Source organism: Lissotriton helveticus, chromosome 11, assembly GCF_964261635.1.
Source record: "Lissotriton helveticus chromosome 11, aLisHel1.1, whole genome shotgun sequence".
Taxonomy (NCBI): domain Eukaryota; kingdom Metazoa; phylum Chordata; class Amphibia; order Caudata; family Salamandridae; genus Lissotriton; species Lissotriton helveticus.
The window spans coordinates 1186896425-1186923928 of NC_136072.1; the positions used below are offsets into that span (position 1 = coordinate 1186896425).

The 27504-nt window shown below is 47.5% G+C and overlaps 1 protein-coding gene across 1 annotated transcript in view; it reads right to left on the reverse strand.

The window, feature by feature from the left end:
• Positions 1-27504, reverse strand: part of PIWIL1 (piwi like RNA-mediated gene silencing 1) — a 1966306-nt gene that overhangs the window by 1327899 nt on the left and 610903 nt on the right. The window contains exon 7 of the mRNA XM_078668015.1: positions 15401-15481. Coding sequence (XP_078524141.1) covers positions 15401-15481 — 81 coding nt within the window. The remainder of the gene's footprint in view (positions 1-15400; positions 15482-27504) is intronic.

A 27504-nucleotide genomic window follows, 5' to 3' on the forward strand; every position in this document is an offset into this window, starting at 1 on the left:
GGAAGGAGCAATATGTTCACACGCGCTCCTCAAGGTTTCACAGAAAGTCCTAGTATTTATAGTCAAGCACTCAAGAGACAACTAGACAACATTCACATGCCAACTGACACTGCCCTGCTCCAGTATGTCGATGATCTACTGATCACAGCCCGTTCTGAACGTGCTTGCGAGCGAGCCTCACTTACAGTCTTGTATTTCCTAGCCGAGATGGGACACAAGGTGTCCCCTTCGAAGCTTCAATTCTGTGTCCAGCAAGTGATCTACTTAGGACACTTACTGTCCAAGAGGGGTAGGCAGTTGACACCAGACCGTATCCAGTTAATAGCGAGTCTTCCTCAGCCTAAGACCCAGAAGGAGGTACGTGCTTTTATCGGCCTTACTTCCTATTGCAGACAATGGATTCCTCAGTATGCATTTCTAGCTAAACCACTGATACAGTTAACGACACAGGAGGCAGCCGTATCGACTGTCCTCCCTTGGACATCTGAACATGCACTTAGTTTCAATGAGTTAAAGAAAGCCCTATGTCAAGCTCCAGTTCTAGCAACACCGAACTACAGTAAGCCTTTTACACTTTTCGTCACAGAACGCGAAGGTACAGCATTATCTGTCCTCACACAAGATCAAGCAGGACAATACAAGCCTTGTGCTTATTTTTCGAGCACATTAGATCCTGTAGCCCAGGCTCTGCCTGCGTGCCTCAAGTCAGTTGCAGCCACAGCACTAGCTATCAGACAAAGTGATTCCATAGTCTTAGGACACTCCCTGACAGTACAAGTTCCACACTCCGTGGAAGTTCTTTTAAACCGAACACAAACTCAGCACTTGACAATTGCACGTTTAACAGGTTATGAATTGACACTGTTTCAGCCACACATAGAAATCAGACGCTGCAACGTCCTAAATCCTGCTACACTGTTACCATCAGCTAATCCAAATCCTGCCACACACGACTGTGTGGAAGTAGTTAACATCATGACAAAGCCAAGACAAGATCTGACAGATATTCCATTACCAGATCCCGACCTGACACTATGTGGATGGTTCATGCATGAGAACAAGTACAGGAGAACTAGTAGCCGCGTATGCAGTGACTACCGACACCGAAGTTATAGAGACACACCGCATTGACACCCTGTCTGCTCAAGCAGCAGAGCTAGTTGCTCTGACTCAAGCCTGCATACACGCCAAGAACCTGAAAGTTAATGTTTACACAGATTCACGTTACGCATTTGGAGTTGTACACGACTTCGGAGTGCTCTGGCAGGAGAGAGGTTTCATGACTTCTCATGGAACCAAGATTCAGCATGGTCTCCTTATTCAAGCTCTGTTAGATGCCATACACTTACCGACATCCATTGCTATCATGAAATGCAAAGCACATACGAAAGTTACTGACACTATTTCCCAAGGTAATGATCTAGCAGATCGCACAGCCAAGCTTACAGCACAGGCTCCAGACATTTCAGTTAAGCCAACACAGACACTTACTCCAGATCCGACTACATGTATGACAGTTAAAGACCCTACACAAGATGTTATAGATATCCAGTTACATGCTACTCCCGAAGAAATCAAGAAATGGTCCGAACAAGGAGGGGTCCAGACAGATCAGGGATGGGTGACGAGGGGAAAAACCACATGGTTTCTCCCCGACTCTATGGTTCAAGTCATTATCAATACCGCACATAGTCCAGCACATTTAGGAGAAAAAGCTATGTTAGATAGTATCCAGAACATTTGGTTCAACAAGCATTTACGAGCTGCAGCCAAGCAGAAAGTCCGTACCTGTATGATATGTTGTCAGTTTAATCCAGGTAAAAGTGTCCCGGTGGAACAAGGTGGATTCCAGCCCCCTGACCACCCTTTTGAAGTCCTCCAGATGGATTACATTCAGATGGAGCGATGTCGAGGTTTCAAGTATGTCCTTGTAGTTGTATGCGCTTTGTCCAGGTGGACGGAGGCATATCCAGTTCCAGATTACACAGCCGCGACCACTGCCAAGCAGTTGGTTCGTGAGTTCTTCCCCCCTTACGGACTCCCTAGGGTGGTATATTCTGACAACGGCCAGCCATTCTCATCTGAACTCATGAAGCACGTTTCCCTTTTGTTAGGGTACCAGTGGAAGTTCCATTGTGTACGCCATCCTGAAGCAGCCGGTCTCGTAGAGAGACATAATCAGACCCTGAAAATCCGAATTGCAAAAGTTTGTCAAGAGAAAGGTGTGGACTGGCTAATAGCTCTGCCAGTTGCCCTGTTCTATATGCGCATGGTAGCACATTCCAGATCAGGTCTGTCCCCTTATGAGGTCGTATTCGGCCGCCCCCCTAACATGTGGGGTACTCCTAGACCTCGAAGTATTACCGATGTTTCAAGTAATATGCTGACAGATTACCTAGCTTCCTTGATGTCTGCCCTCAACTCTTGTCGTTCACAGGTTGCCGCCGCATTTCCAGACAATACCGAGGTGGCACCGCATGAAATCGTTCCCGGATCCATGGTCTTAGTGAGAAATTTTGATCGCTCAAGTCCGCTGGAGCCTCGCTGGAAGGAGCCCCGACGGGTCCTCCTGGCCACCCGTACAGCCGTGAAGTTGGAGGGACGCAAAGGCTGGGTGCATCTTTCACACATCAAAAGATTTTATGGATTGAAGCCAGTCTCAAAGAACATTTCCCAGGATTTAAAGGACTGCCAAAGTACTATTCTTAAGGACTGTCCCGCAAAAGACACTGATACTGCACCCTCCCTGTTAGAGACAACTCCGCAACAGGAGTATAAGAAAAAGTTAAGGTCTAGTAAAATAAGTCAGCCAGTTTGATTGTCTAAGTCCTCCCCTAGGTGAAACGGTTAGACCGGTTTCTGACATGTATAAAATAGACCCCCATAGTGAGAGAGTTAGTCAAAACTCAATCCGATGTATCGTTTTTCTATGTTTCATATTATTTCTCAGTATTATGATTTCCTGCACCAGTTATGCGTTTTATCTGTATTTTCCAGTTTCTCATGTAAATAAGTCTTCTAATGTTACAGTAGAGCACACGTTTAGTGATCTGCCTCCTCATGAACTCTCTTACCGCCTCGCTATGCGTAACAATTCTTTTATCCGCATGTTACATTATTCACACCAGACCAGCAATGCCACTAATTGTTGGGTGTGTGGTCGACTCCCCCCTTTCCAGACACCGAAGGGAGTTCTGCCACTCTTTCCTTATCCTTTTTCACATAATGGTTCGTGTGGAGCATGGTCCACGTTAACGTCATCCTCAACAGATATGTCTTTTCTTAACAGTACATGTTTTCCAGACAAGCAAGGTCTTCCCCACAGAACAGGGTTAGATCTAGAAAATGAAGTTTACAATTTAGGTAATTATTCTTCGAATTTTATGGTCCTGAATGTTCAGTCTGATACTACTCCAGACTTACCTGCTATTTCGGTACTACCAGTCAAAGGCGAATTATGTGTCCGAAATAATGGTTCCGTACATGTAGGACACAGCGATTGTACTACTATTGTCAAGTATAGTGACAGTGGGAAATCTATTTTCAAAGCTTCACGTCATTCTTATTTTATTTGTGGTCAAACCGCATATGTTCGTCTGCCCCTCGATTGGGAGGGAACCTGTTACATTGCCTTCCTACTGCCACCAGTTTTCCTAGCCCCATCTGATTATCATAGAAACACACATCTAGTACACCTTAGACATAGAAGGGAGATTGAGTCCCCAATTGTCGATTATACTGAAACTGCTCTAGAACAGTATACAGATTTCAATAGAGGCTTCTTCTTCTTTATAGGCCCTATCCAGAACAGTAAGCTAATCCGTAGGTTAACCAGAACCCTTGAAGCTGTAGTTAATGAGACTGCCTCTGCCCTAGGTAACTTGACTGAAGAGCAATCTGCTATGAGATTTGTCGTTTTACAGAATCGTCTCGTCCTTGACGTCATATTGGCCGATAGGGGCGGGGCCTGTAGAGTCATCGGATCTAGTTGCTGCATTTTCATTCCAAATAACGCACCGTCTGTTTATTCAGCTATAACCAGACTCCATAAAATTGCCCATCTGTTACACCAAGATCCAGGCACATGGACATGGTCCGGTTGGTTCTGGAATATAATTTCCGCTTGGGGATGGAAAGTCTTGTCCTTTCTAGGTATTGCAGTAGCGATCATATTCAGCTGCTGCCTCTGTATACAATGTGGCCCTGCGATTTGCGGCATTTGTGCTACCTCTTGTATTCCTAGTCCCAAGTCCCGTTCTAAAACCCGTTCCCAGAAAATTTGAGACGAGCAAATGATACTGTATGAAATGATAGATGGTATCATGAATATTGATGTTTCCTGATGGAAACGTAGTGACAAGGAGGGAATGTGGAAAAGTAAATTTTGCCATGTTCTGTGTCCCTACGCGTCCTCCATCATATGTTATGTGTGCATGATTAATATGCATATGTATTCCCCATGTTCGATTAAAGACGCAATTATATTTGTGCGCATCTCTAGTATGCCAGTTTCCAGTTTTCGTGAATACTACGAATATTAGGCCTATTTAAAGTTACGTTACCACGTTTCTCAGTGTGCACGTTATTCCATTGTAAAGTCCCTGTTTCTAGGCCTCAAAAGGGCCCGGACACCAGATTCAGCTCCTGTCTCCTGAAGCCCTCGCTGAGGAGCGATACAGCCCCCACCTGTATCCCTGACCCTTCACTTACTTCCTGCCTCACAGTGCCCGATTCAGCCTGGCTCTGCCTCTGAGTCTGCCAAGAGTATGTTATGATCCTAGTTATCAGTCCAGCCCTCCTTCTCTGCATTCTTAAAGCTACTGAATCGCATCAATAGTTACCGTCATAGTCTAGCCTTTACGTCTCCATGTTAGAGAAATACTGTATTAATGATCATTTAATATTCTTCATCACGCACTACATATAGAATAATGCCTGCTCCAGTCTTAGAGTCTGTTCGCCTTTACCCCAATAACTTTTGGATTCTATCAACATGTTCTCTAAACATCAGATACTAGATACTGCTTAGGTACATGTCGCCCTGACTCTCCAGACTTCAGTCTCTGCTCCTAGCACAAGAGTTCGCAGCCCCCAGCTTCTCCTAGTAACACATCATTGCCAGCTTGCGCGCACCATCAGGTTAGAGGTCCCGGCTCCTTAGGTAGCCCCGTCCATGTTTCCGCCCCATTCATGACATATTCTGCTACGTTTGCATCACCTGTCTATGTATACGCACTGTTACACCCACTTTCACCCTTATCTTTCGCGACTGCTACGCGTCACACCCTTTGCTCCACCCACTGCTCCGCCTATCATATGTACTGTAATGCAACTGTTTTACTATATATGCTTGTGTATTGTTATTAAATGCTAGCGCGCTCATCCCAGATCCAGCCCCGGCAGCTGCCGGGCCCTGCCATCCTATTCCCGTGCAGGTTGTCCTGTTTCTGTCCTTTATGCTGTATTAAACTTGCAAACTCCTACTACCTCGAATCTTGACTCTTATTTATTGAGCTATCTGTTATTGCTATGCCTAGTCAAACCTAGATCCGGTATTATTTATTTATATACCACACTTTAAGACCACAGGAGCCAGATCGCCAAATTCAGTTGGCTTGGTTCTGGGTGCCTTATTTCTCCATGGTTCTGTGTGAACAGGGATGGCGTGAGCCGTAATTTCTGATGTGGAACTAGTGAGAGATCTAGTAGTGTGGTGAACCATAGCTGGCGTGCCCATGTGGGGGCCACTAGTATTAGTTCAAGAGACTGTTGTCTGAGCTTGCGTACTACTAGTGGAATGAGTGGGAGAGGCGGAAAAGCGTACGAAAATCTGCCTGACCAGTTCATCCATATTGCATTCCCCTCCGACCGTGGGTGGGGAAACCTGGCGGCGAAGGTTGGGCATTTTGCGTTTTTGTGGGTGGCCAACAGATCTATTTGTGACTGCCCCCACCTTTGGAAAATAGTTGGAGAACCTGTGGGTGCAACTCCCATTCGTGAATCTGTTGTGACTGACGACTCAACAGATCTGCTATCTGATTGTGAATTCCTGGTAGGTGTTCTACAGTCAGGTGTATGTTTTGAGGGATGGCCCATCTCCAAATGTTCTGTGCAAGCTGGGACAGTTGCAGAGAGTGTGTCCCCCCTGTTTTTGTATATAATACATAGCTGTCATGTTGTCCGTCCGAATTAGAACAGCTTTGTTTTGAACTTGTACCTGAAAGGTTTTGATTGCTAGGAAAATCGCTTGCAACTCCAGATGATTGATATGGAACAGTTTTTGTTGGCTGTTCCATTGGCCTTGAGTGGTATAGTGCAGGAGATGGGCTCCCCATCCTGTGAGGGATGCATCTATTGTGAGCACTCTTTGTGGAATAGGTTCTAGGAACGGCCGTCCCTTTGTCAAGATTTTGGTGTTCCACCATTGCAGAGAGCAATATGTACGGCTGTCTACCAAAACCAGGTTTTTGAGCTGACCTTGAGCCTTATTCCACTGTTGTGCTAGACATTCTTGTAGTGGGCGCATTTGCAGTCTTGCGTGAGGAACTATGAAGATGCAAGACGCCATCATGCCTATTAGTTTCATGAACACTCTGGCTTGAAGAGTGCTGGCATCGAAAAAGGGAGACTAAGCTCTGAATGCTTTGAATCCTGGCTTGACTGGGATAGGCTAGAGCTGCCAATGTGTCTATGGTAGCTCCTAGATATTGGTGAACGTGCGAAGGCTCTAGGTGCGACTTGGTGTAGTTTATTGTAAACCTTAAGTCGTGTAATGTTTGTATTGTTTATTTTGTGTGTTGTACACACTGGCTGAACGATCTTGCTTTTATGAGCCAGTCGTCGAGGTAAGGGAAGACATGTATTTGTTGTCTTCTGAGATGTGCTGCTACTACTGCTAAGGACTTTGTAAACACTCGTGGTGCTGTTGTGACCCCCGAATGGAAGGACTTTGAACTGATAGTGTTGTCATTGAATGACAAATCTTAGATACTTCCTGTGCGCAGGATGTATAGGAACATGAAAATAGGCGTCCTTTAGGTCTAGTGTTGAAAGAAAGTCTCCCTGTTGTAGTAATGGGAGTACTTATTGTAAAGTGATCATGTGAAAATCATCTGATTGAATGTAGAAGTAAAGGGGCCTAGGTCGAGGATCTGTCTTAATGTGGGTATTAGGAAATACAGGGAGTAGACTCCTGTTCCTTGTTCCTGTAAGGGGACCTTTTGAATAGCATCTTCTGGTAGAAGTGCTAGAACTTCCTGTTGATGCAGAGTTTTGTGTTCTGTGGACATTGGATGCTGCCTGCGTGGTATGTTTGGGGGGGTTGCTGTGAGTTCTAGGCAGTAACCATGTTGGATAATTTGTCTAACCCACCTGTCTGTTGTGATGGAATTCCAGACAGGTAGGAACTGTGATAATCTGCCCCCCACAGGAGTGGAATGCTGTAGGGGAGGCAGAAGGGAAGTCACTGTTTGGGAGTGGAAGAGGAGCGGTTGTTGTTATTACCACTACCTCTTCCCTTATTGTTGTTGCCTCTGTACCCTCCTCTAAAGTAACCCTTATTAGAGGGTGTTTGTGTATGAGTTTTAAAAGATATGTTATCTGCGCCGGTCTGCTTGGAGCGACGAAAAGAACTTCTAGTCTGGGTGGATTGTAATGCACCCAGAGACTTAGCAGTGTCTGTGTCCTTTTTCATCTTCTCTAGTGTATTATCTACCTCTGGCCCGAACAACTGGTTCTGATTGAAGGGCTGGTTGAGGATGGTAGTTTGTGCCTCTGGTTTAAAACCGGAAATGCGTAACCATGCATGACGTCTGAGGATAACACTACTGTTAACTGCTCTGGATGCTGTGTCAGCTACATCTAGTGCGCATTTAATTGAGGCATTAGATATCAATTTGCCTTCCTGTAAGAGCTCTGCTGCCTGATCTTTGTATTTATCTGGTAGGTGTTCCATTAATTTTTCTAGTTGATAGCGTGAGAGTAAGGCTTGTGTGTTTGCTATGCGCCATATGTTTGTTGACTGTGCAGCAATCCGTTTCCCTGACGCATCAATGATTTTTGATTCTTTGTCAGGCGGGAGTGTGTCACCAGAAGTCTGGGAACGAATATGCTACTTACCAGTATGCATCTGTTCTTGGCATGTAGGGCTGCTGACATTCATATCTGTGCATAGATCGCCGCCTAGTTTTGGGTCCGGATGATTGCACATTGTTGTCCTGGAAGAGTCTTCAAAGTATCACGAGATAGGTGGCTCCTCCCCTGGACTACAGTGCGCATGGGCATCGACTCCAACCCCAGATTGTTTTTAGCCATTGTGGCAAAGATGGAGTGTGATAGTGTAAGTGATGTCCATGCTAATGATTGAATGCAAGAAGGTCTGCAGCCGCTACAGGCGCCGGGGAGGAGGGCGGGCGATATGAATGTTATCAGCCCTACATGCCAAGAACAGATGCATACTGGTAAGTAGCATATTCAGTTCGAGGCATGTGGGCTGCTAAATTCATATCTATAGCATAGAATACATAGCAGTCCCTCCATTAGCGGCGGCCGCCCGTGCCGGCTGCAGAAGTCTGAAAAAGTGTTTTGAGAACAGCCTGCCCTACAGCTGCCTGCTGTTTGGAATGCACATCCACACAGTAATGTTTGGTAAACGTATGTGGTGTAGACCATGTGGCTGCTCTACAGATGTCTTCCAAAGGGATGTTACCTAGGAATGCCATGGAGGCCCCCAACTTGCGGGTGGAATGGGCTCTGGGGGTGACTGTTAAGGTGCGCTTAGCTTTCTGATAGCAAATCTGAATACACTTAATGATCCATCTGGCTATTCCTGCTTTGGAAATGGGGTTGCCTTTGTGCTGGGCAGAGAAGGCAACAAAGAGTTGCTGTGTCTTTCTAAAAGGTTGTGTTCTGTCAATATAGTACATTAATGCCCTTTTGACGTCCAGTGTATGGAGCATTCTTTCTGCTACCGTTTATGGGTTTGGAAAGAATGCGGGCAGTTCAATGGTTTGATTGACATGGCACTGCGACACCACCTTAGGAAGAAACTTGGGGTTAGTGCGGAGCACCACCCTGTTGGAATGAATTTGTATAAATGGCTCTTGGATTGTGAGCGCTTGTAGCTCACTAACACGTCTTAAAGACGTGATGGCAAGGAGAAAAGCGACTTTCCATGTGAGGAATTGAATCTCACATGAATGTAGAGGCTCAAAAGGTGGACCCATCAACCTGGTGAGGACCACGTTGAGATTCCACGCAGGAGCTGGTGGGGTCCTGGGAGGGATGACCCGTTTCAGCCCTTCCAGGAGGGTTTAATGGCAGGCACCCTGAAAACAGAGAGATGCTGCCTGTTTTGAAGATAAGCTGCTATGGCGGATAAGTGTATCCGAATGGAAGCATATGCTAGATTGCATTTGTAAAGATGTAACAAATAGCAGATGATGTTAGGAATGGATGCATCTAGCGGGTTGATATTGTGTTCTGTACAGTAAATGACAAACCGCTTCCACTTTGCTGCATAGCAAGCTCTGGTAGTGGGCTTTCTTGCCTCCCGGATGATGTCCATGCATTCAGGAGGCAAATTAAGGTAGCGAACCTCTAAGACCTCAGGAGCCAGATCGCCAGATTGAGATGTTGCGGATCTGGATGCTGAATGTCGCCATGGTTCTGCGTCAATAGCTTGGGTGTGAGGCGCAGCCTTTGATGCGGTACCACGGAGAGTTCTAGAAACGTGGTGTACCATGGTTGGCGTGCCCACGTTGGAGCAACCAGGATGAGCGTCATCGAGTGTTGCTTTAGCTTTCTTGCCACCAGCGGAATGAGAGGTGCTGGGGGAAAAGCGTACGCAAATCTGCCTGACCAGTTCATCCATATCGCATTGCCCTGCGACTGTGGGTGAGGAAACCTGGCGGCAAAGCTTTGGCATTTTGCGTTTTCCCTTGTGGCAAAGAGGTCGATCTCTGGATGACCCCACTGCTGAAAGTACGGGCGGAGTACTGATGGATGTATCTCCCACTCGTGCATCTGGTGGCTGTACCTGCTGAGCAGATCCGCCATCTGATTGTCCTTGCCCGGGAGGTGTTCCGCCATGAGGAAGATGTTCCTCTGAATGGCCAACTTCCACATGCCCTGAGCCAGATGAGACAGCTGTGGAGAGTGTGTACCTCCCTGCTTTTGTATGTAGTACATGGCCGTCATGTTGTCCGTCCGGATCAACACGACCTTGTTGCACAGATGTACTTTGAAGGACTTGAGTGCCATGAAGATTGCCATCAGTTCTAGGTAGTTGATGTGCATCTTCTGTTGCATTGTCCATAGTCCCTGCACGGTGTAGTGGAGCACATGAGCCCCCCATCCCTGGAGAGATGCGTCCGTCGTCATGAATTTGTGGCACAGGCTCTTGGAACGGTCGGCCCTTGCAAAGGTTGTGTGGAGTCCACCAATGCCGAGAGCTGTATGCTCGACCGGTCACCAACACTAGGTCTTTCAACTGGCCATGAGCCTGAGTCCACTGGCGTGCCAGGCATTCCTGGAGCGGACGTATATGCAACCTGGCGTGCGGGACTATAAAGATGCAGGAGGCCATCATGCCTATCAACTGCATGAACCCACTCGCTGGGAGGGAATGTTGCGGTCTGAACTGTTGGATTAGCGACTGGATATTGTCGATCCGTGCTTGGTTCGGCTGAGCTGTGGCAGTCAGAGTATTTATTGTTGCGCCCAAATACTGCCGCACATGGGCTGGCAGGAGGTGCGACTTGGGATAGTTCAGTGAAAACCCCAGACCATGAAGAAGGTGAATGGTGTGAGACATGTCTGTGGCGCACTGTTGCTCCGACTTGGCTTGAACGAGCCAGTCGTCTAGGTAAGGGTAGACATGTATGTTTTGTCTCCTGAGGTGCGCTGCTACTGTCGCCGGACATTTGGTGAACAATCTGGGGGCAGTGGTCACTCCGAAGGGGAGAACTTTGAACTGGTAATGCCTGTTTTGTATGGTGAACCTGAGATACTTTCTGTGTGAAGGATGGAGTGGTATGTGGAAATAAGCATCCTTGAGGTCCAAGGTTGCGAGGAAGTCACCCTGGTTTAGTAATGGAAGAACCTGTTGCAGTGTTAACATGTGGAAGTGTTCTGAAAGAATGTACTGGTTCAGAGGCCTGAGGTCCAGAATCGGTCTGAGTGAGCCGTCCTTCTTTGGGATTAAGAAGTACAGGGAATACACCCCTGTGCCTTCTTCCTCCACCGGCACGAGCTCGATAGCGCCTTTTTGCAGCATTACAAGAACTTCCTGCTGCAATAAGTGCAAGTGCTCGGCTGACATAGGACGTTGTCTTGGGGGAATGTTGGGTGGAGTGGATGTTAACTCCAAACAATAGCCGAACTGGATAAGTTGACGTACCCACCTGTCTGTGGTGATGGACTGCCAGACAGGGAGGAACCGTTGGAGTCTCCCCCAGACAGGTGTTGGATGGTCGGGGGCAGTGACAGGAAGGCACTGTTTGTTGGAGGCAGAGGAACGGGAGCTGTTGTTGCCTCTTCCTCTGCCTTTGGCACTGTTTCCCCGGTACCCTCCTCTACCTTGCTTGGGGTACGAGGATTGCGCCCCACCCTTGTTGTAAGGCGTTTGCTGTGCCAAGTGTCCTCTGGTAACACCTCGATTGCCTGAGCGACGAAAAGTGTTCCCACGGAATTGCTGAGACTGGAGAGCACCCATGGATTTGGCCGTCTCCGTATCTTTCTTGATTTTCTCGAGGGTGGTGTCCACCTCTGGGCCAAATAACCGGTCTGGATTAACAGGCTGGTTAAGGATAGCTGTCTGGATCTCCGGCTTGAACCCTGAGATGCGGAGCCATGCTTGACGCCTCAGCATAACACTAGTGTTTATCGCCCTCGCTGCCGTGTCCGCAACGTCGAGCGCACATTTTATCGCAGCGTTGGAGATGAGCTTGCCCTCCTGTATAAGCATCTCAGCTCCCTCCTTAAACTGGTCTGGAAGGTGTTGCAGCAGTTGTTCTAGGGTGTCGTAGTGCGCCCTATCGTATCTGGCCAGCAGAGCCTGTGTGTTAGATATGCGCCAGATGTTTGCTGCCTGAGCTGCCACCCTTTTCCCCGATGCCTCCAGCACTTTGGACTCTTTATCCGGGGGAGGAGCTTCACCCGTTGTTTGAGAGTTTGCCCTCTTGCGGGCATTGGAGACCACCAAAGAGTCTAAGGGCAACTGGCCCCGGATGTAGGTTGGGTCGCCAGGTGCCGGCCTGTATTTTTTCTCTATCCTGGGGTTGACCACCCTAGCCCTGGTGGGTTCCTTGAAAATGTCCGTGGCATGCTTAAGGACCCCCTTTAGCATAGGAAGAGTTTTCACAGTTTTTTCTGCAGCAGAGAAAGTGTCAAATAAAAAGTCATCTTCCACAGGGTCAGCATGCATCTCTACTTTATGATTTGTAGCTGCCCTCTCAATTAAAGCATTAAACGCCGCGGAGTCTTCCGTGAGAGACCTTTTTACACCATAAACCTGAGTGTCCTGGAGAACCTGCTGGTCTCCGTGATCACCAGTGGCCATCCAGGAGTCCTGCTGCTCATCAGTGTCTGTGTTTGCAGGAAAGTTATACTCCTCATCTTGTTCACCCTCATCTCCTTCTGAGCAAGTGGGTGAAGGTGTTGCCCCTCTCCTAGGCTGTGGAGGAATTTGTTCAACTAGCACTGGAGTTTCTGGTGCTGGCCTTTTCCGCTTGAGAGGAATTACAAACGACTCCAGAGGCTGTGATGTAATTTTCCTCTTGTATAGCGTGAGTTTCCCTGTGTCGGCGTCTATAAAATGCGCTGACTGCTCCTCCAGTAGAGGTTGTCGAGGACCGAAACTTGCGCTGGAAACTGTGAATGTGTATAGGCATTTATATAGCGCACTACTTACCCGTAGGGTCCCAAGGCGCTTCGACCGCTGCGAAACCCTTCCTGGCTTCCCTGAGAGATGGTCCCTTAATGGGTATCTCCAGGGTGAGACCAGGCATCCCCGGCGGTCTGGTGGGGCCGTTAGTGAAGATGAGGCAAGCTAATGCCCAGAGTTGCCGAGTGTGAACGCTGATCAGAGTGGGCACCGAGGCGAGAGAATTATCGAGTCCGCTGACCCTGGTCCAGAAACCTGCCGCGCCGGGAATCGAACCCTGGTCCCGGCCGTCCTCTGCTCTCGGGTCTGCCGCCTCTAACCAGTGAGCCACACTACTTCACATGTGGAGTCCTTGGTCACCAAGCGTGGTGCAAAGGCCTTCGGCGCCACCTTAGGCGGTAGAGTGTAGAGGATCGGCATCGAAGTCTTTTTCGGTGGGGCCAGCGGTTGGGGTGCTGAAGGTGTGTTCGGCTCCGACGGACGCCTTGTCCCATATCCGCTTGAGGGAGTCCGCGACCTGCTTGGTAAACGAAGCGGATGGTTTAGTCGACCCGAGTGATGACCTCGGTTCACCTCCATGGGAAGAGACGACTAGCGTCGACGATGGCTGTTTGGCCGCTGTAGGCGCAGACGTTTCTTCGAACACTGCGCTACTGTCACCGACCCCGGCCGCAGGCGTCGACGCCGACTTCTTCGGATCGGCAGCCTTTGTTTTTTGCTTCGGGACTCCAGACTTCTGCTCGGTGCCCTTCGTCGACTTCGTCTCGACGTCCCGTTTGCCCTTTGGATCGGTAGCTGTGCCCGCCGTAGGCTCGACAGTCTTCTTTGACTTCGACTCGGCCACCTTGCTCGACACCCGCTCGAGGACCCCCTTCGAGCTTGGTTCCTTGGCCACTTTCGACACCTTTGCTGGGTCGATAGCCTTACAAGGCTTCAAGGTGTCCGAAGACTACGGCGTCGATGGCGGAGCAGACGTCGTCTGTGTCGATGGCGTGTCTGCCATCTTTGTCTTCATCGATACCGATGTTGTGAGTTTCGGTTTCGATTTCTGTAATGGCGGCTCCGCCGAGGTGTCCGTAGCCGGGCCGGAAGGCGGAGCCGTGGATCGAAGTGGAAGGTCGTGGGTAAGGCCGCGTGGCGATCCTGTGACCTGGGCCATTGTGAGAGTACGAACGGGGCATAGCTCATCCTCCGAGCTATCTTCCACGGTCCCATATACTTCTTCGTAGTCCCCTACCTCATCGACGTTTTCTTCTAGGTCGAGGGTCACGACGTCTGCCTCGGATTCGGGCTGGACCTCCGCCGATGAAGGTGAAACTTGCAGTTGAAGTACTTGTACTTCTGCTTCGGGGTCTTCGAAGATGTCGTCTGGCGCCGGGGCCGACCGCTGTGCCTCGAGGCGCGCCACGCGCCGAAGCTTGAGAGTCTTCTTTGACCTGAATTTGGAACAGGCCATACAGTTGGTCTCGTTGTGGTCCGGCGACAGGCACTTCTTACACACAGGGTGTACGTCGATGTGTGGGTACTTCGAGCCACACACGGGGCACTTCTTGAATGGACTCCGTTCCATGCCGTCGAAGTCTTGCTGCGTCGACAGGGCCTCGATGACCGAAGAGTCACCCGACTCCTCAGATATCCAACTCGACGAGTTGGAGTGTACACGAGACCGAACGCGAACAATACCGACGGGATAAGCGAAGGCCTTTTGGCCTTGAAAGAGAGTTTATCGATTCCGAACAGGGGACGTCGAAATCACATCCGAACCCAATGGCGGAAAAAAACAATCTGGGGATGGAGTCGATGCCCATGCGCACTGTAGTCCAGGGGAGGAGCCACGTAACTCGTGATACTTCGAAGACTCTTCCAGGACAACAATGTGCAATCATCCGGACCCAACACTAGGCGGCGATCTATGCTATAGATATGAATTTAGCAGCCCACATGCCTCGAACATACCTAAAACTTAAACCGAAAGGGATGTGGAAAAATAAACAGTAGGAGTTCAATAAGAATCCATTGCAACGCAACAGGAAGAAGACAGTTAAGAGGCGAGAGAGGGCTGAGAAGCTTTCATAGACAAAAGCAAGGTCTGTGAAAGCTCATCTAAAGGAAAAGAATTGCACAAATGACTTGTAAAGAACGGTTTTCAGGAAAGATTCATGACAAATATGATTTGTAAATTAATGAAATACACAGGAACGTTTAAAAAGAAAAATGATAACATTTAGTCCTAGTGAAAGAAGCAGATTAGGTGAAAACTCGATCACGAAAGTTCATTAACTTTTAAAATTGTATTTCTTTTAACGGAGGGAAAAAAGCTAATGCGTTGCAAAAGGTCACTGAACCATAAGAGATACAATTTTACAATGAGATCATTTGATATTGTTATCTGGTTCTAATGTAAATTATAAAACAGAACAGTTGCCAAACAGAAATCAATCGAAGAACTACAAAATGGGAACTTTCATAAGCAATCAAAGAAAGAAACTGAAACAATAAGAATTTACTTTTACAAACCTGTGATTTGGAATACTTATTGGGTCATTTGCATTGTAGTAATTACGTCCAATTTGTTGCAAATTCATTATCTTCAAAATTCTAAATTAAAACACAAATAGCATGAGATTTTCAAACATTTCACATGCAATACAAACGTGAAACATAAAACATTTGGCTAAGCAAACACATTCTCTACAGCTCAGACAATACAGAAGACAGTATTATTTATAGATGCCACTTTCCTCTTTATATATTTACTAATCTATTATCAAAGACCACCTTTGGTTGAACAGCATACCTGAACACAGATTGCAGCACACATCACTGAACTTAAAACAAGATCAATGCATTAGTTGTTGCACTGGTATCTTTTAATACCTTTGTCCATTCTGCCATACATGTGGCTCAACGAAATTTTGAATATCTAAACATGAAGCAATCACGGATTCCAGTATCAAACACACAAATACAAATATCCGGTTCATCCTGGTAGACCTACTCTTTCAAGTTGTGGTTCCATCCTGAAACCCCTTGGTGAGTACATGAATGTATTCATTAAAAATATAGTCCTGACACTCAAATCCTACATTTAAGACAGAAGGTACATGATGAAGCTCAGAGAAGTCCATCCCTTCAACGCGAAAAATGAACTGTTGGTCGCTCTAGACATTTCTTTACACCAATATCCCCAAACAAGAGCATACGAATTATTGCAAATGTGCTTAAACGCCCAGACCACACAATGTCCCCACTACATCCATAATGGAGTTACAGACCATTGGACTCACCATTTACTTTAAATTTGACAACTTCTATTTTCAACAATGTGGGGAGACTTCCCAAACATTTATGTTGACACGTTCCAACATAAAAATCTACTAACTGACCATAACCCAGATCTTCCCTCCATCATATGTTGAAAAAGGCATTTTGGCGATATTTTTGTCATCTGGAAAGAGTGGTCTCAAGCACTCCAGAAATGTGTGGAATACCTCAAATAGACACAGCGACACATTCAGCTCATTTGCCACTTGGATAAAACAAGTATCCACTTTTTGGAATTCCAAATATCAGATGAGTGCAGGCTAAACCACATCTCTATAGAAAACCCACAGATCCGAACCCCCTCCTTCCCTACTCCAGCCACCATCCCTGCGCCTTCAGAGATGGCCCACCAAATGGTCAATCACTGAGACTGCACCATAACTGTACACACAAAAGACTATTTCAGGCAGGCATACTGAGCGACAGGTTGACCTAGAGAGAAAATGCACACGTAGAATTGTCAAGACCGACCTTAAAAGAGTCTGGTGTTGCCACAGGACGTACTTCTATCCCCCACGTGGAAAAAAAGATGTGATAACCTAACAACTGTCACCACCTTCTCACCCCACTCCAACAAAAAGGCATGCATGAAACACTGGCATATCCTCCAGAGGATTTACACCACCCTTGATATCCCTATGTTTTAGTTCACACAGGGCAGCACTATTAAGGATCACCTAGTACACTCAGCTGGACCCTCTATAGCTATATTACCCACTATAGACAGTGCATCTTAATTAAGGGCCACAACAAATGCACAGTCTGCAAATACATCACAAATACAAAAAAAAAAGAGTTTGTGCATGGTTAATTAATGTAGCAAAGATTTGTTTTAATTGCAACTCTGCCAATGTTACTGATTGCATATGGTGTAACTGCAGAAAGATATACATCGGACAAACCACCCAAACCAATCAAGCTCTGTATTGGACAACACTGCAGCAGGATATGGTGCAGTATTACCACAGCACCATTGATCTGTCACTACATGGCACAGAGTGCAAATGGATGAGTGCATGTAACTCCACCACAGAGGGACTGAACTCAATGGAAGAGTGCAGGAAGTTTGTATCACGCAATCAGTAAAAATCGCCCTTATCTTTAAGACTTCTGCATTCCAGGACCTCTACTGACCTCCACTGACTCTTGGTCTAACCCTGCTCCCCTGCTGATTTGCGGGTGTTTATTCATTCGTTTCTCACTTACTCAATCTCAATCGATGGAAATCCCTGTTTTCTCGGTTATTCCTAGTGCTATGCCCGATTATGTACAATCTTTCTGTGATATTTGGGCTTTACAAACTTTGTATGTCTCTCTGTACTACTAAAATGTTTGCTAGCTCCCTCCCCCCTGGCTTGAACTACGTTCACTATTTTTATTTTAAGGTCCCGCCCACCACTGCCTCACTTAAGGACTAGAACATACTTTGTATCAGCATTCCACTACGTACATTTTCATTTTAGGGCCCCGCCCGCCTCTCTGGAGGACGTTGCTTCAGCCTAATTTTAGCCTTAGGCACAACCTATCAATTGCGTACAATATTGGTGCGCTCATGCCATGCATAGTCCGGTGACGGGAGGAAAACTCCCCGCTCCCACGTCGGCTGCTATAGAGTACAGCACAACTAGCAATATAAAATTCAGACAAGATCTAAAAAAATTAATCCTTTGCTCAACCGCTAGTAGCAGGCAACCTTACCTAAGGGAACAGGTGTGTTAAGCATTTAAAAATAAATGAATAAGACCAACAATAAAAATGCATTACCAATTTATAGAAATAGGAAATATTTTATCTGTAAAATGACGGGGGCGTGGCTTGGACAGCCATCATGGAAGCAGCAGCCTAACGAAGCTCCGGCCGCCCATGCCCATTACTCTACGCTTTTCCACCGATTCCACTCATTCCCTTGGTGATCAGGAAGCTGTACAAGGCCAAGACAGACATGATCCTGGTTGCTCCAGACTGGCCTTGCCAGTGGTGGTATACGGACCTTCTTCATCCATCCAAAGTACCACACAGGAGGCTTCCGTGTCATCCGGTTGTGCTGACCAGGGCGTGCGGCAAGGAGTTCCACACCAACCTGCCATCTCTGAGGTTAGCAGCATGGCACCTGAGTTCATCCAATACGGACATTTAGGCCACTCACAGGACTGCATGCAGATTTTAAAAGAGGTTAGGAGAGCTTCTACAAGAAAGTCTTATGCTTTTAAGTGGAAGCGTTTTTTCATGTGGTGTACTGCTGAACGTCATGACCCTAATCGAGGTCAAGAACAGGTACTGTTGCTATACTTACTTTCCTTGGGCCAAAGCAGGTTTCACAGTATTCCTCCATAAAAGTTCACCTGGCAGCAATAACAGCATATAGAAAGTCTCCCATTGAGGCTTTTTTCTTTCAAATGCCAGTTGTTAAGGATTTCCTGGAGGGTGTCAAGAAAGTCTATCCTCCCGTTAGGACCACATTTAGCTCCCAGGGAGGAGAAGGAGCCCTATCTAAACTAATGGGCCCCCCATTCGAGCCAATTCATAAGGCTGCTCTGAAACACCTGTCATGGAAGACTGCTTTTCTCGTGGCAATCACTTCTGCACGCAGGGTAAGCGAGATACAGGCCTTATGCTCTACAGAGCCTTATCTTGTTTTTCATGCAAATAGAGTGGTGTTACGTACTCAACCGAGGTTCCTCCCTAAGGTGGTCTCTGATTTTCACATTAACCAGTCAATCACTCTTCCCACTTTTTTTGCCAATCCGGACACTCCGGCTGAGAGAGCTCTGCACCCTTTAGATTTAAAATGAGTGTTGAAATTCTACCTTGAAGCAGTGCTTCTGACTTAGGAGCGACAGCAACCTAAAGGACACATGTGGCCATAATCGACACAGCAGAGGACGCAGCCCAGGACCTGGGCTGACACCAGGGTAAGTTGCCCCCAGCCGTGGGCGCAGGGCCGGCCTCTGGGGAAGACAGGGCTACTCTGCGGACTTAGGCGTCTGCAGGTCCGCGGGCTATGAGGGTGCTGCCGGGTGCTTTGTGCAGTGGAGCTCAGGCACACTGGGACGCCCTGCGGCGCCCGGTGTGCCATCAGCCGGAGTGCAGCAGTGCTTCCAACTTAGGAGCGACAGCAAGATAAAGGACACGTGTCCATTATCGACACAGCAGAGGACGCAGCCTAGGACCTGGGCTGACACCAGGGGAAGTCGCCCCCAGCCGTGGGCGCAGGGCCGGCCCCTGGGGAAGACAGGGATACTCTGCGGACTTAGGAGTCTGCAGGCCAGCGGGCTTTGCAAGTGCTGCCGTGAGTTTTGTGCAGTGGAGCTCTGGCAGCCAGGGCCGTGCTGCGGCGCCCAGTGGGACCTTCTCTAGCCGCCATGGAGAATCTGGACAGTCGGACTGTGATTGATGCACTTGGGGCGGCCCCAGTGTTGATTGGCAAGGGCGCCCAAGTGCATGGAGTGGACCATGACGAGACTATTTAAAGATTTGTTGTACCTCAGCACTCCAATGCTTGTTATCATAGAAGCATGTGCTTCTAAGGGATTTTATTCCCTGTCCTGACCTGTTTAAAGAGTCATGACTGCCAGTTCCTCATGTGGACAATACCAATATCTATGTATAAGAAGAGAACATCAAAAATGTGGCATTCCTGGATGTTTTAATGTCTTGTTTCATGCTATTCTTATCTGTACAATGCTTTTTAACAGTACATGATACAACATTGTTGTAGAGACTTCTTCTGTGCTTTAATCCCGAAGAAAATGAAACATGGAAATTATGGACACGGGCCCTTTAGCTTGCTGTCGCTCCTAAATTGGAAGCACTGCTGCACTCCGGCTGTTTGCACAATGAGTGTGCAAAGCTGGGGAGAGGACATTTGTAGGATTGTAGTGGATAATGCCTCTGACCGTGTGAAAAGTTGGCCTGGTATATGATGTTCACTATCCTAGTGAGCACCTTGCACCAGTCCAAACAACCCTTATGGTGATGGTTGTAAAGTCAACCTTATAGACCAGCTATCCTAGAGGTAGCGTGGACAGAACAGTCTTAGGATAAAAGACTCTTGAGGGCGTGTAAAGCCAGCTGTTTTACCATATGTAACCCCTTGAATACCAAATGAAAGGACACCACACAAGATATATATAAAATATATATGTATTTACTCACTAACACACTCCTCTGAACTCTTTATGAGATCAGAGGCAAAAGCACATTACAAGTTACTCTTAGAAATACTTTAAATAGCACAATTTACAGTTAGGCCCTAGGGGCGCGTAAAACCATATACTAAGTAAGTGGTATAAGAACCACGACTCGGGGAAAAGAAAAGGCCTAGGGGCCTAGAGGATCGCTGGGACTACACTATCTGAACCTTAGGTTAGGAGTAGGAGGCCCACAGGCGGCGGTGCAGTGTCAGTACACTCACGCGAGAGTCAATAGAAAGTCAATAGGAACTTAAAAAGGTAAGTAACGAAGATTTAGGGCACTTCCGGTCTAAATAGGAAGATACAACTAACAAAACTAGACACTAGGATAGTCAATCCCTACAGGAGCACCGTAGTACTCACGGGCTGCGGGTGCATAGGTGTCAAAGTGTGTTGGGTTTTCTCGTTGATTCCTATGGAGCCTTGGAAGAAGATGCTGCAGGCGACCAGGAGCAAGATGTCCGGGTGGATCCAAGGGAGGATCGGAGTAGAAGAAGACCTGAAAGCAGAGGTGGCAGAGTCTAGGTCACTAGCCAGTGACCGGGTGGAACCAGGAAGGAACCAGACGTCGTCGAGGAGCAATCAGGTGCTGTCGTGAAGCTTGTCTTTGCAGTCACGCGGACCAGGAGGCGTCGAGGACGACCAAGTGCTGGAGTGGAGTTGTCCCACGAAGTTTCTCGCACATGGAGGGGTCGACTTTAAGATTGGAGCCAACAAGCCTAAGCAAAGGCAACCCACGCAGGATACACAAAAGGCTTCTGGTGCAGACCAGGAGGGTCTGAGGTACTTCACCTCTTCAGGGAAGCAAGGGCCAGTCTGGAGCAACCAGACCAACGATGGATTTTCGAAAGGATCATCGTCACAGGGCTACTAGCCAACTGGCCAGCAACCGGGACAATGCGTCGAGCAGAACACAAGCAGAAGGGCCCCACGCAGATCCCGTGGAGTGAGGAGGGCTGGTCTTCGGTGCAGGTGGAGCTGGGTGTCGGGGTGTCTCAGTCCCCAGGGCACAGCTTCGAGGATGCCTCAGGAGCTGCACTATTTGCAAGTTGAAGACTTTCCAAGTTGCCTGGTTCCACGGGTTCCGACGCCTTCCACGGGGCTCAGCTGTGCTGGAGTCGTGCAGTGGGGTCAGAGAGGTCCGGGAGTCGAGGTCTTGTCAGGCTCTGTGCAATCCGTCTAATTGCTGGGTAGTGCCTGGTTGCCCAGGGTGGTCACTCCTTGGCCACAAGGGAGGTTCTACAGTCTTCAGCTCAGGTGAATGTCGAAGGGTCCAGAGTTTCGTTTCAAGTCGATTCGAGGATTACTCTAAAGTCCTGGGGTTCAGCTCCTACCTTTATACAACTAAAAGGGGCTGGATTACTGTCTAGGTCCCTCCTATGGGTGGGACGAGGAAGGGGGTGGTTACACCCCCTTTCCTTTGTCCAGTTTCGTGCCAGAGCTGGGGCTGGAGTGCCCCAGCACCGGTTTGAACTGGACTATGCATGGAGCACCTAGTGTGCCCCAGGCAGTGTCTCAATCTATTCAGCCCTCCCTGTCCCAATACACAAAGTTCTGTCTGGGGTGGTGCTCGCACCTCTACAGGCAGGAAACCTATTGTCCAAACCTCCGTGACTGGAAGGACTCCCAGCAGCAGGAGGTCAGACTTGTGTCTGCGGCGGAAGCGTCCATTTTGTGACGCGGGGGCTCTGGTTAACTTTAACCGGGATCGTCAGCAACAACATGCCTTCTCCCTCTAGAAGGGTGGAATGCTACCCCCGTCGCCAGAATTGGCGAGGGGGTAGTATTCCAAAGCGTATAACACCTTACACGACATGTTTAGATAAAGCCAAACCAGTTAGCATACAACCTCGAGGATTATAATGCACTTAAGAGTATATGGTATGGCGATATCATAGAACAGCTATAAGGACATGGTTTCGCAAGCTGCAGACAGGCTCCGCTCATGCTAGAGAACCATCTCATCCATAACCAAGCACTGTGCCTCCAGGATTCTTAAGGCCTGCCATAGGAGTGACTTATAGGTTACTGGGTGTCTATATTTTAGGGTGGATATAGGAATACTATACCTAAGTAAGGCGTGATTACACGACCTTGCCCAGCTGAGTGATCAGCCAGTTGTGTCAGTTTTTGGATGGCCAGCCAGGGGTGGCATAATACATGCTGCAGCCCCTGGTAGGCCTTGGATGTACCTATGCCCTGGGTACCTATGGTACACTATACAGGGGCTGATAATGTAGTGTTTTATCTAGGAAACCCGAATCGATATTCCTATTTTATGCCCTTGTCCAGCTATAATCAATAATATCCATACAACGGCATAATAACCATATCCATAATTCAGTCGTAGCACATGCTGTCACATTAAGCAAGGCTACTTCTCCGGCCCCCTAGTAAGCACACAGAGTTCTATAAACAAAACCAAGCCTCCAGCAACCTGGGAAATCCCCCTTGCTTTTGTTTTGATTTCGTCCTAGAACTCCTGTAAAGCACTGTAAGAACGGCCAGTTCTTAGTGACATCTTTATTGACGACTTATGTCCAACCTTACGTCAAACCCAGGCACCTTTCAGGTATAAATATACCAATGTTGCCTTAAGCAAACACACAGTGGTGAATCTGGAGCAGAGCAGCTATCTACTTGCCCGAAAGCCCAGCTGATGCGAGAGCCCACGGACGCTGCCCCTCCTCTTTGACACGCTGATAAAGACGCTGTCTTTTCTCCTGCCGAGAAATCCAGCTCCGGCGTTTCCAGCCTACCCTTGCGGGTTCCTGGGATATCGAGTCCTGAGAGAGGATACCAGACCTCCTGCTTTCTATTACCCAGGTACGGAACTACCTAAACCCTTACAGAGAATTCTTGAGTCAGATTCTTGGCAAAACAAACTTAACTTAAACTGCTACTTACTTACTCCTTCCCACGTATTAGGCTTAGGTCAGGTACACCGGGGTAGGCGTATTTAGAAGCACCAGTTGAGTACGATTAGTCAATGTATATATGTATGTATATATTTTATCTATTTTAAAGTATCATATGGCTAAGAAACCATATCAATGCTTTTACAGTATTATTTTATACTCCTCCTTTTACTGTACGCACTTTACTTTACCATGAGCATTACAATCTTGGCAATTCATTTCTCTTGTATGAGGAAGAAGACTGCTCAATAAATAACACCTTTTATTGAAAACGCCCGTCTCTCTTTTCTCTACATTCTGGGGAAACGAAGTACGCACATTTGTCTGAGTGAAATCGCTGTCTTTTGTTTTCACACGACTCTAGAGATACACTCTTATTCAGGGAGAGCAAAGTTGTCATGTTTTATGGTTGTCAGAAGCTAATCCCTTCTTGTCTATCCAGGGAGGTTAAAACTCCTCCTTGTTTATTCGAGAAAGTTTCTAGTGACCTCTGAGCTAGCTGGCAAACCTTAAGTCTAATATAGTCAGTAGAGACCTAGATAACCTCAGTCCTACGTCTACACTGCTGAATATATTATTCCAATGCGCAGAGCCTATTGTGCATATAGGAACTACACTACAATAAGGTGACCCAATATCAATTGGAGATGTACCTAGAGTACATGGAGTCCATTTTACAGTGAGAGCAGATAGCCTGGGGTCCTGATTAGCAGGATTCCTGGCCAACTAAGTCGGAAACCAGCCAAACACAAGGCAAAAAAATCTGTGGTAACCATAGTCAGATATCCATCCTCCTACAACCAGTCTATCCACAAAGCATTCCCCTTGGACCCTGGTTGCGGGTACCTGGAGGCAAAGACGCTGCATTTTGCGTTTTCGGCATCCGCAAAAAGATCGATGGCTGGTGTTCCCCAGTTGTGGAAAATGTCTTGTACCACTTCTTGTTTTAGCACCCACTCGTGTGCTTCTGTGAAGTGCCTGCTTAGGTTGTCCGCTTGAACATGGAGGAAGCCTGGCAAGTGAACTACAGGAAGCCCGGCAAGTGAACTATAGATATTCTCATATCTCGTGCCAGAAGCCATTTCCAGATTTCCTGTGCTTCCAGAGACAGGGCTCTGGATGATAATAATAATAATAATAATAATAATAATAATAATAATAATAATCCACATTTGTAAAGCGCATAATCACCCGTAAGGGTCTCTAGGCGCTGGGGGCCGTCGGGAAGATTAAGCAAGCTATTGTCCAGAGTCACATGGTGCTGGGCTAATCTGCCGCCGGTGATCGAACGGTGATCCCCAGATTCCGGAGTCAGTTGCCCTAGCCGCAGCGCCTGAGTCCGCCATGCTTGTTCAGGTAGTACAACGTTGTGTTGTCTGTCTGAACAAGCAGATGGGTCGATGTAATTGACAGAAAGAACGCGTTGAGAGCTAGATGCACAGCTCTGAGCTCTAGCATGTTTATGTGGTATAGTTGCTCTTTCTCTGACCACATTCCTTGGATCTGTAATGATCCTATATGAGCGCCCCATCCCTGAAGAGATGAATCCGTCACCAGTCTGTTGAGGCATGTTCTCTTGAAAAGGGACTCCCACAATGAGATGAATCAGTCGCATCCACCATCTGATGGAGTCGGACTGACAGAGGTATTGATAACCTGTACCCCCAGTGATTAGAGATTTGTGACCACTGATCCTCCAGAGACTGCTGCAGAGGTCTCAGGTGAAGCCTGGCGTTCGGAACAAGAAAAATGCACGAGGCCATAGACCCCAGTAGGGAGGAGATCTGTCTGGCCGTAGGCCGAGGTGTCTTCAAGAGAGTTCAACACTTGAGAAGAATGGATGATAGTCTCTCATCCGAAGGATACGCTCTTGCGTTGCCTGAGTCAAGAGATACGCCTAGATAGTGTACAGCCCTTTGTTGGATTGAGGATGGACTTCTTGAAGTTTACATGCAGACCAAGCCGATGCACCTGATAAATACAGTGCGTGAGATGTTGTTGCAGAAGAGTAGGAGACGCACTCTTGAGAAGCCAGTCGTCCACTTAAGGGTAGACGAAAATGTGCTGTTTCCTCAAGAAAGCTGCTACTACTGCCATGCACTTTGAGAAAAGTGCGAAGAGCCGACTTCAGCCCGAAAGGCAGGACCGTGAATTGGAAGTGGTTTGATTGGATGCGAAACCGTAGGAACGTCCGATGCTTTGGAGAGATTGGTATGTGGAAATAGGTATCTTGAAGATCTATGGAACACATCCAGTCCCCTTGATGCAGAAGCATTATTTGATGTAATGCCAGCATTCTGAACTTTTCATGGAGAATGAATTTGTTGAGACGTCTGATATCTAGTATAGGCCTGAACTCCTTTTTTGGACCTTCCTTTGGGCCCAAAAAGTATCGGGAGTAGATCCCTTACTGACGTTGTTGCCATGGGACCTCCTCGATGGCATTCTTTAGGAGTAGAGCAGACACCTCTTCCCTCAAGAGATTTATACGATGGGTGACAGTCTTGAGGAGAAATGGAAGGTGGCAGGGACTTGAATTTGATGGAATACCCATTCTTTACAATATTCAGCACCCTCCTTTCTAGTGTGATTTTTGTCCACTCTTCCAGGTAAAAACGTACTCCCCCCCCCCACCGGAGTGGGTAACAGAGATAGTGGAAGCAAGCACTCGCTGCTTTTGTTGCTGTTGCTTTGCATCAGGTGTGGACTGTCTTGAATTGCCTCCTCTACCAGGACGACGCTGGGAGAATTGTGACCTTCCTTGATTTTGTTGCAAGGACCATTGAGGGGTCTGAACCCTGGAGTTCTGGACTTTTTTGGTTCCGTCCAGAGGTGTCAGGGACAACACCCGAAGACCCCGGAGTTCAACCTGTCTTGGTACACAAATAAACAGAAACACGGGCTTCTCGATGGTGGCGTCAAAGACCAAAGGTTTATTACTGCAGGGACACAGAAGTCACAGAAACTACACATGGGCAGTATCTAGGAGCCTGTTCGATTTGTACAAAGAGGGTTGTTCCTTATATACTAAATATTGCGCTTCAGGCAAATTCTTTACATGTTACCACAGTTCTAAACATTCCTGTCTTATACAATAAATATTTGGCGTTGCACAGGAATCGTCAACAGTATCTGATGTCAAAACAGTACAAATGAGGGGTTCCCACTAGTCCATCATAATCCCATGTCAATTCTTCATTCAAGACCCGGACCGCCTCATCGTAAATTTCGTTACCACCCCCTACTAAAGGCCCAGAAGGAAAGGAGCAGAGCCAGGTGTGGAAGATAGAAAGACAGGATAAGAAATGTTTGTGGGTCGTAAATGGGCACGGTTACCAGCTTCGGCCGCCTAATCATGATCAGGCCAACGAACACAAGAACCAGTATAGCAGGACTGGCCTCAGGCTGGGGAGGCAGCTCTTGCCGAGTCATGCTGCCACAGCGTTGCTGGCCTAAGGTGCACGTGTCACTTGCAAGGTGAATCGCCGGCCAAAGCCTACGTGTCCTTTAATGAAAAAGAGGTCATTGCGTGTCCATTGACTATGTGAGGGCAAGGAATACAAAATGGCTTCCGTGTTCTAAGATGGATGCCATGGGTAGATCACAAATGTGTTGGTAACAGGAGTGCTCTTGCTCGTAGCATAGCGAAAACACCAGGATATACTAAATGGATCATTTGCGGTTCACCGATACCAAAATTATGTATTTACGACAATGTTTACAAACACGAGTAAAATCGTCATGGAACCTCAGACCCTCCTTTTGCCCTTACATAGGCAATTACTCAGTCTATATCAGAGTCAGAGTCCATTTCTATGCTCATTAGGTCAGCGACATGTCGTTGTATCATCATCCTGCCTCGTGCCTTTTCTCCTAATGCAGGTGGTTTCCTGAAACAGGTTGCAGCGCAGAGACTACACAGAGCGGGACCACACTGGATAATAAGACAGCACGAGAACAGAAATACTAGGATGACACCAATAACCATCAGAACCTTCCATCCCCACGCTGATACCAGAGTCCAAAACCACTCCATGAAGGACCAGTTTCCCTTATCTACGTGTATAGAGTCGGAAATCTTGTGTAGCTTAGAGATTGCTTCATAGACTGTTGGAGCATTATTAGGAATAAAGACACAGCAGCTCGATTGGATCATTCTGCATACCCCACCTCGATCTGCAAGTAT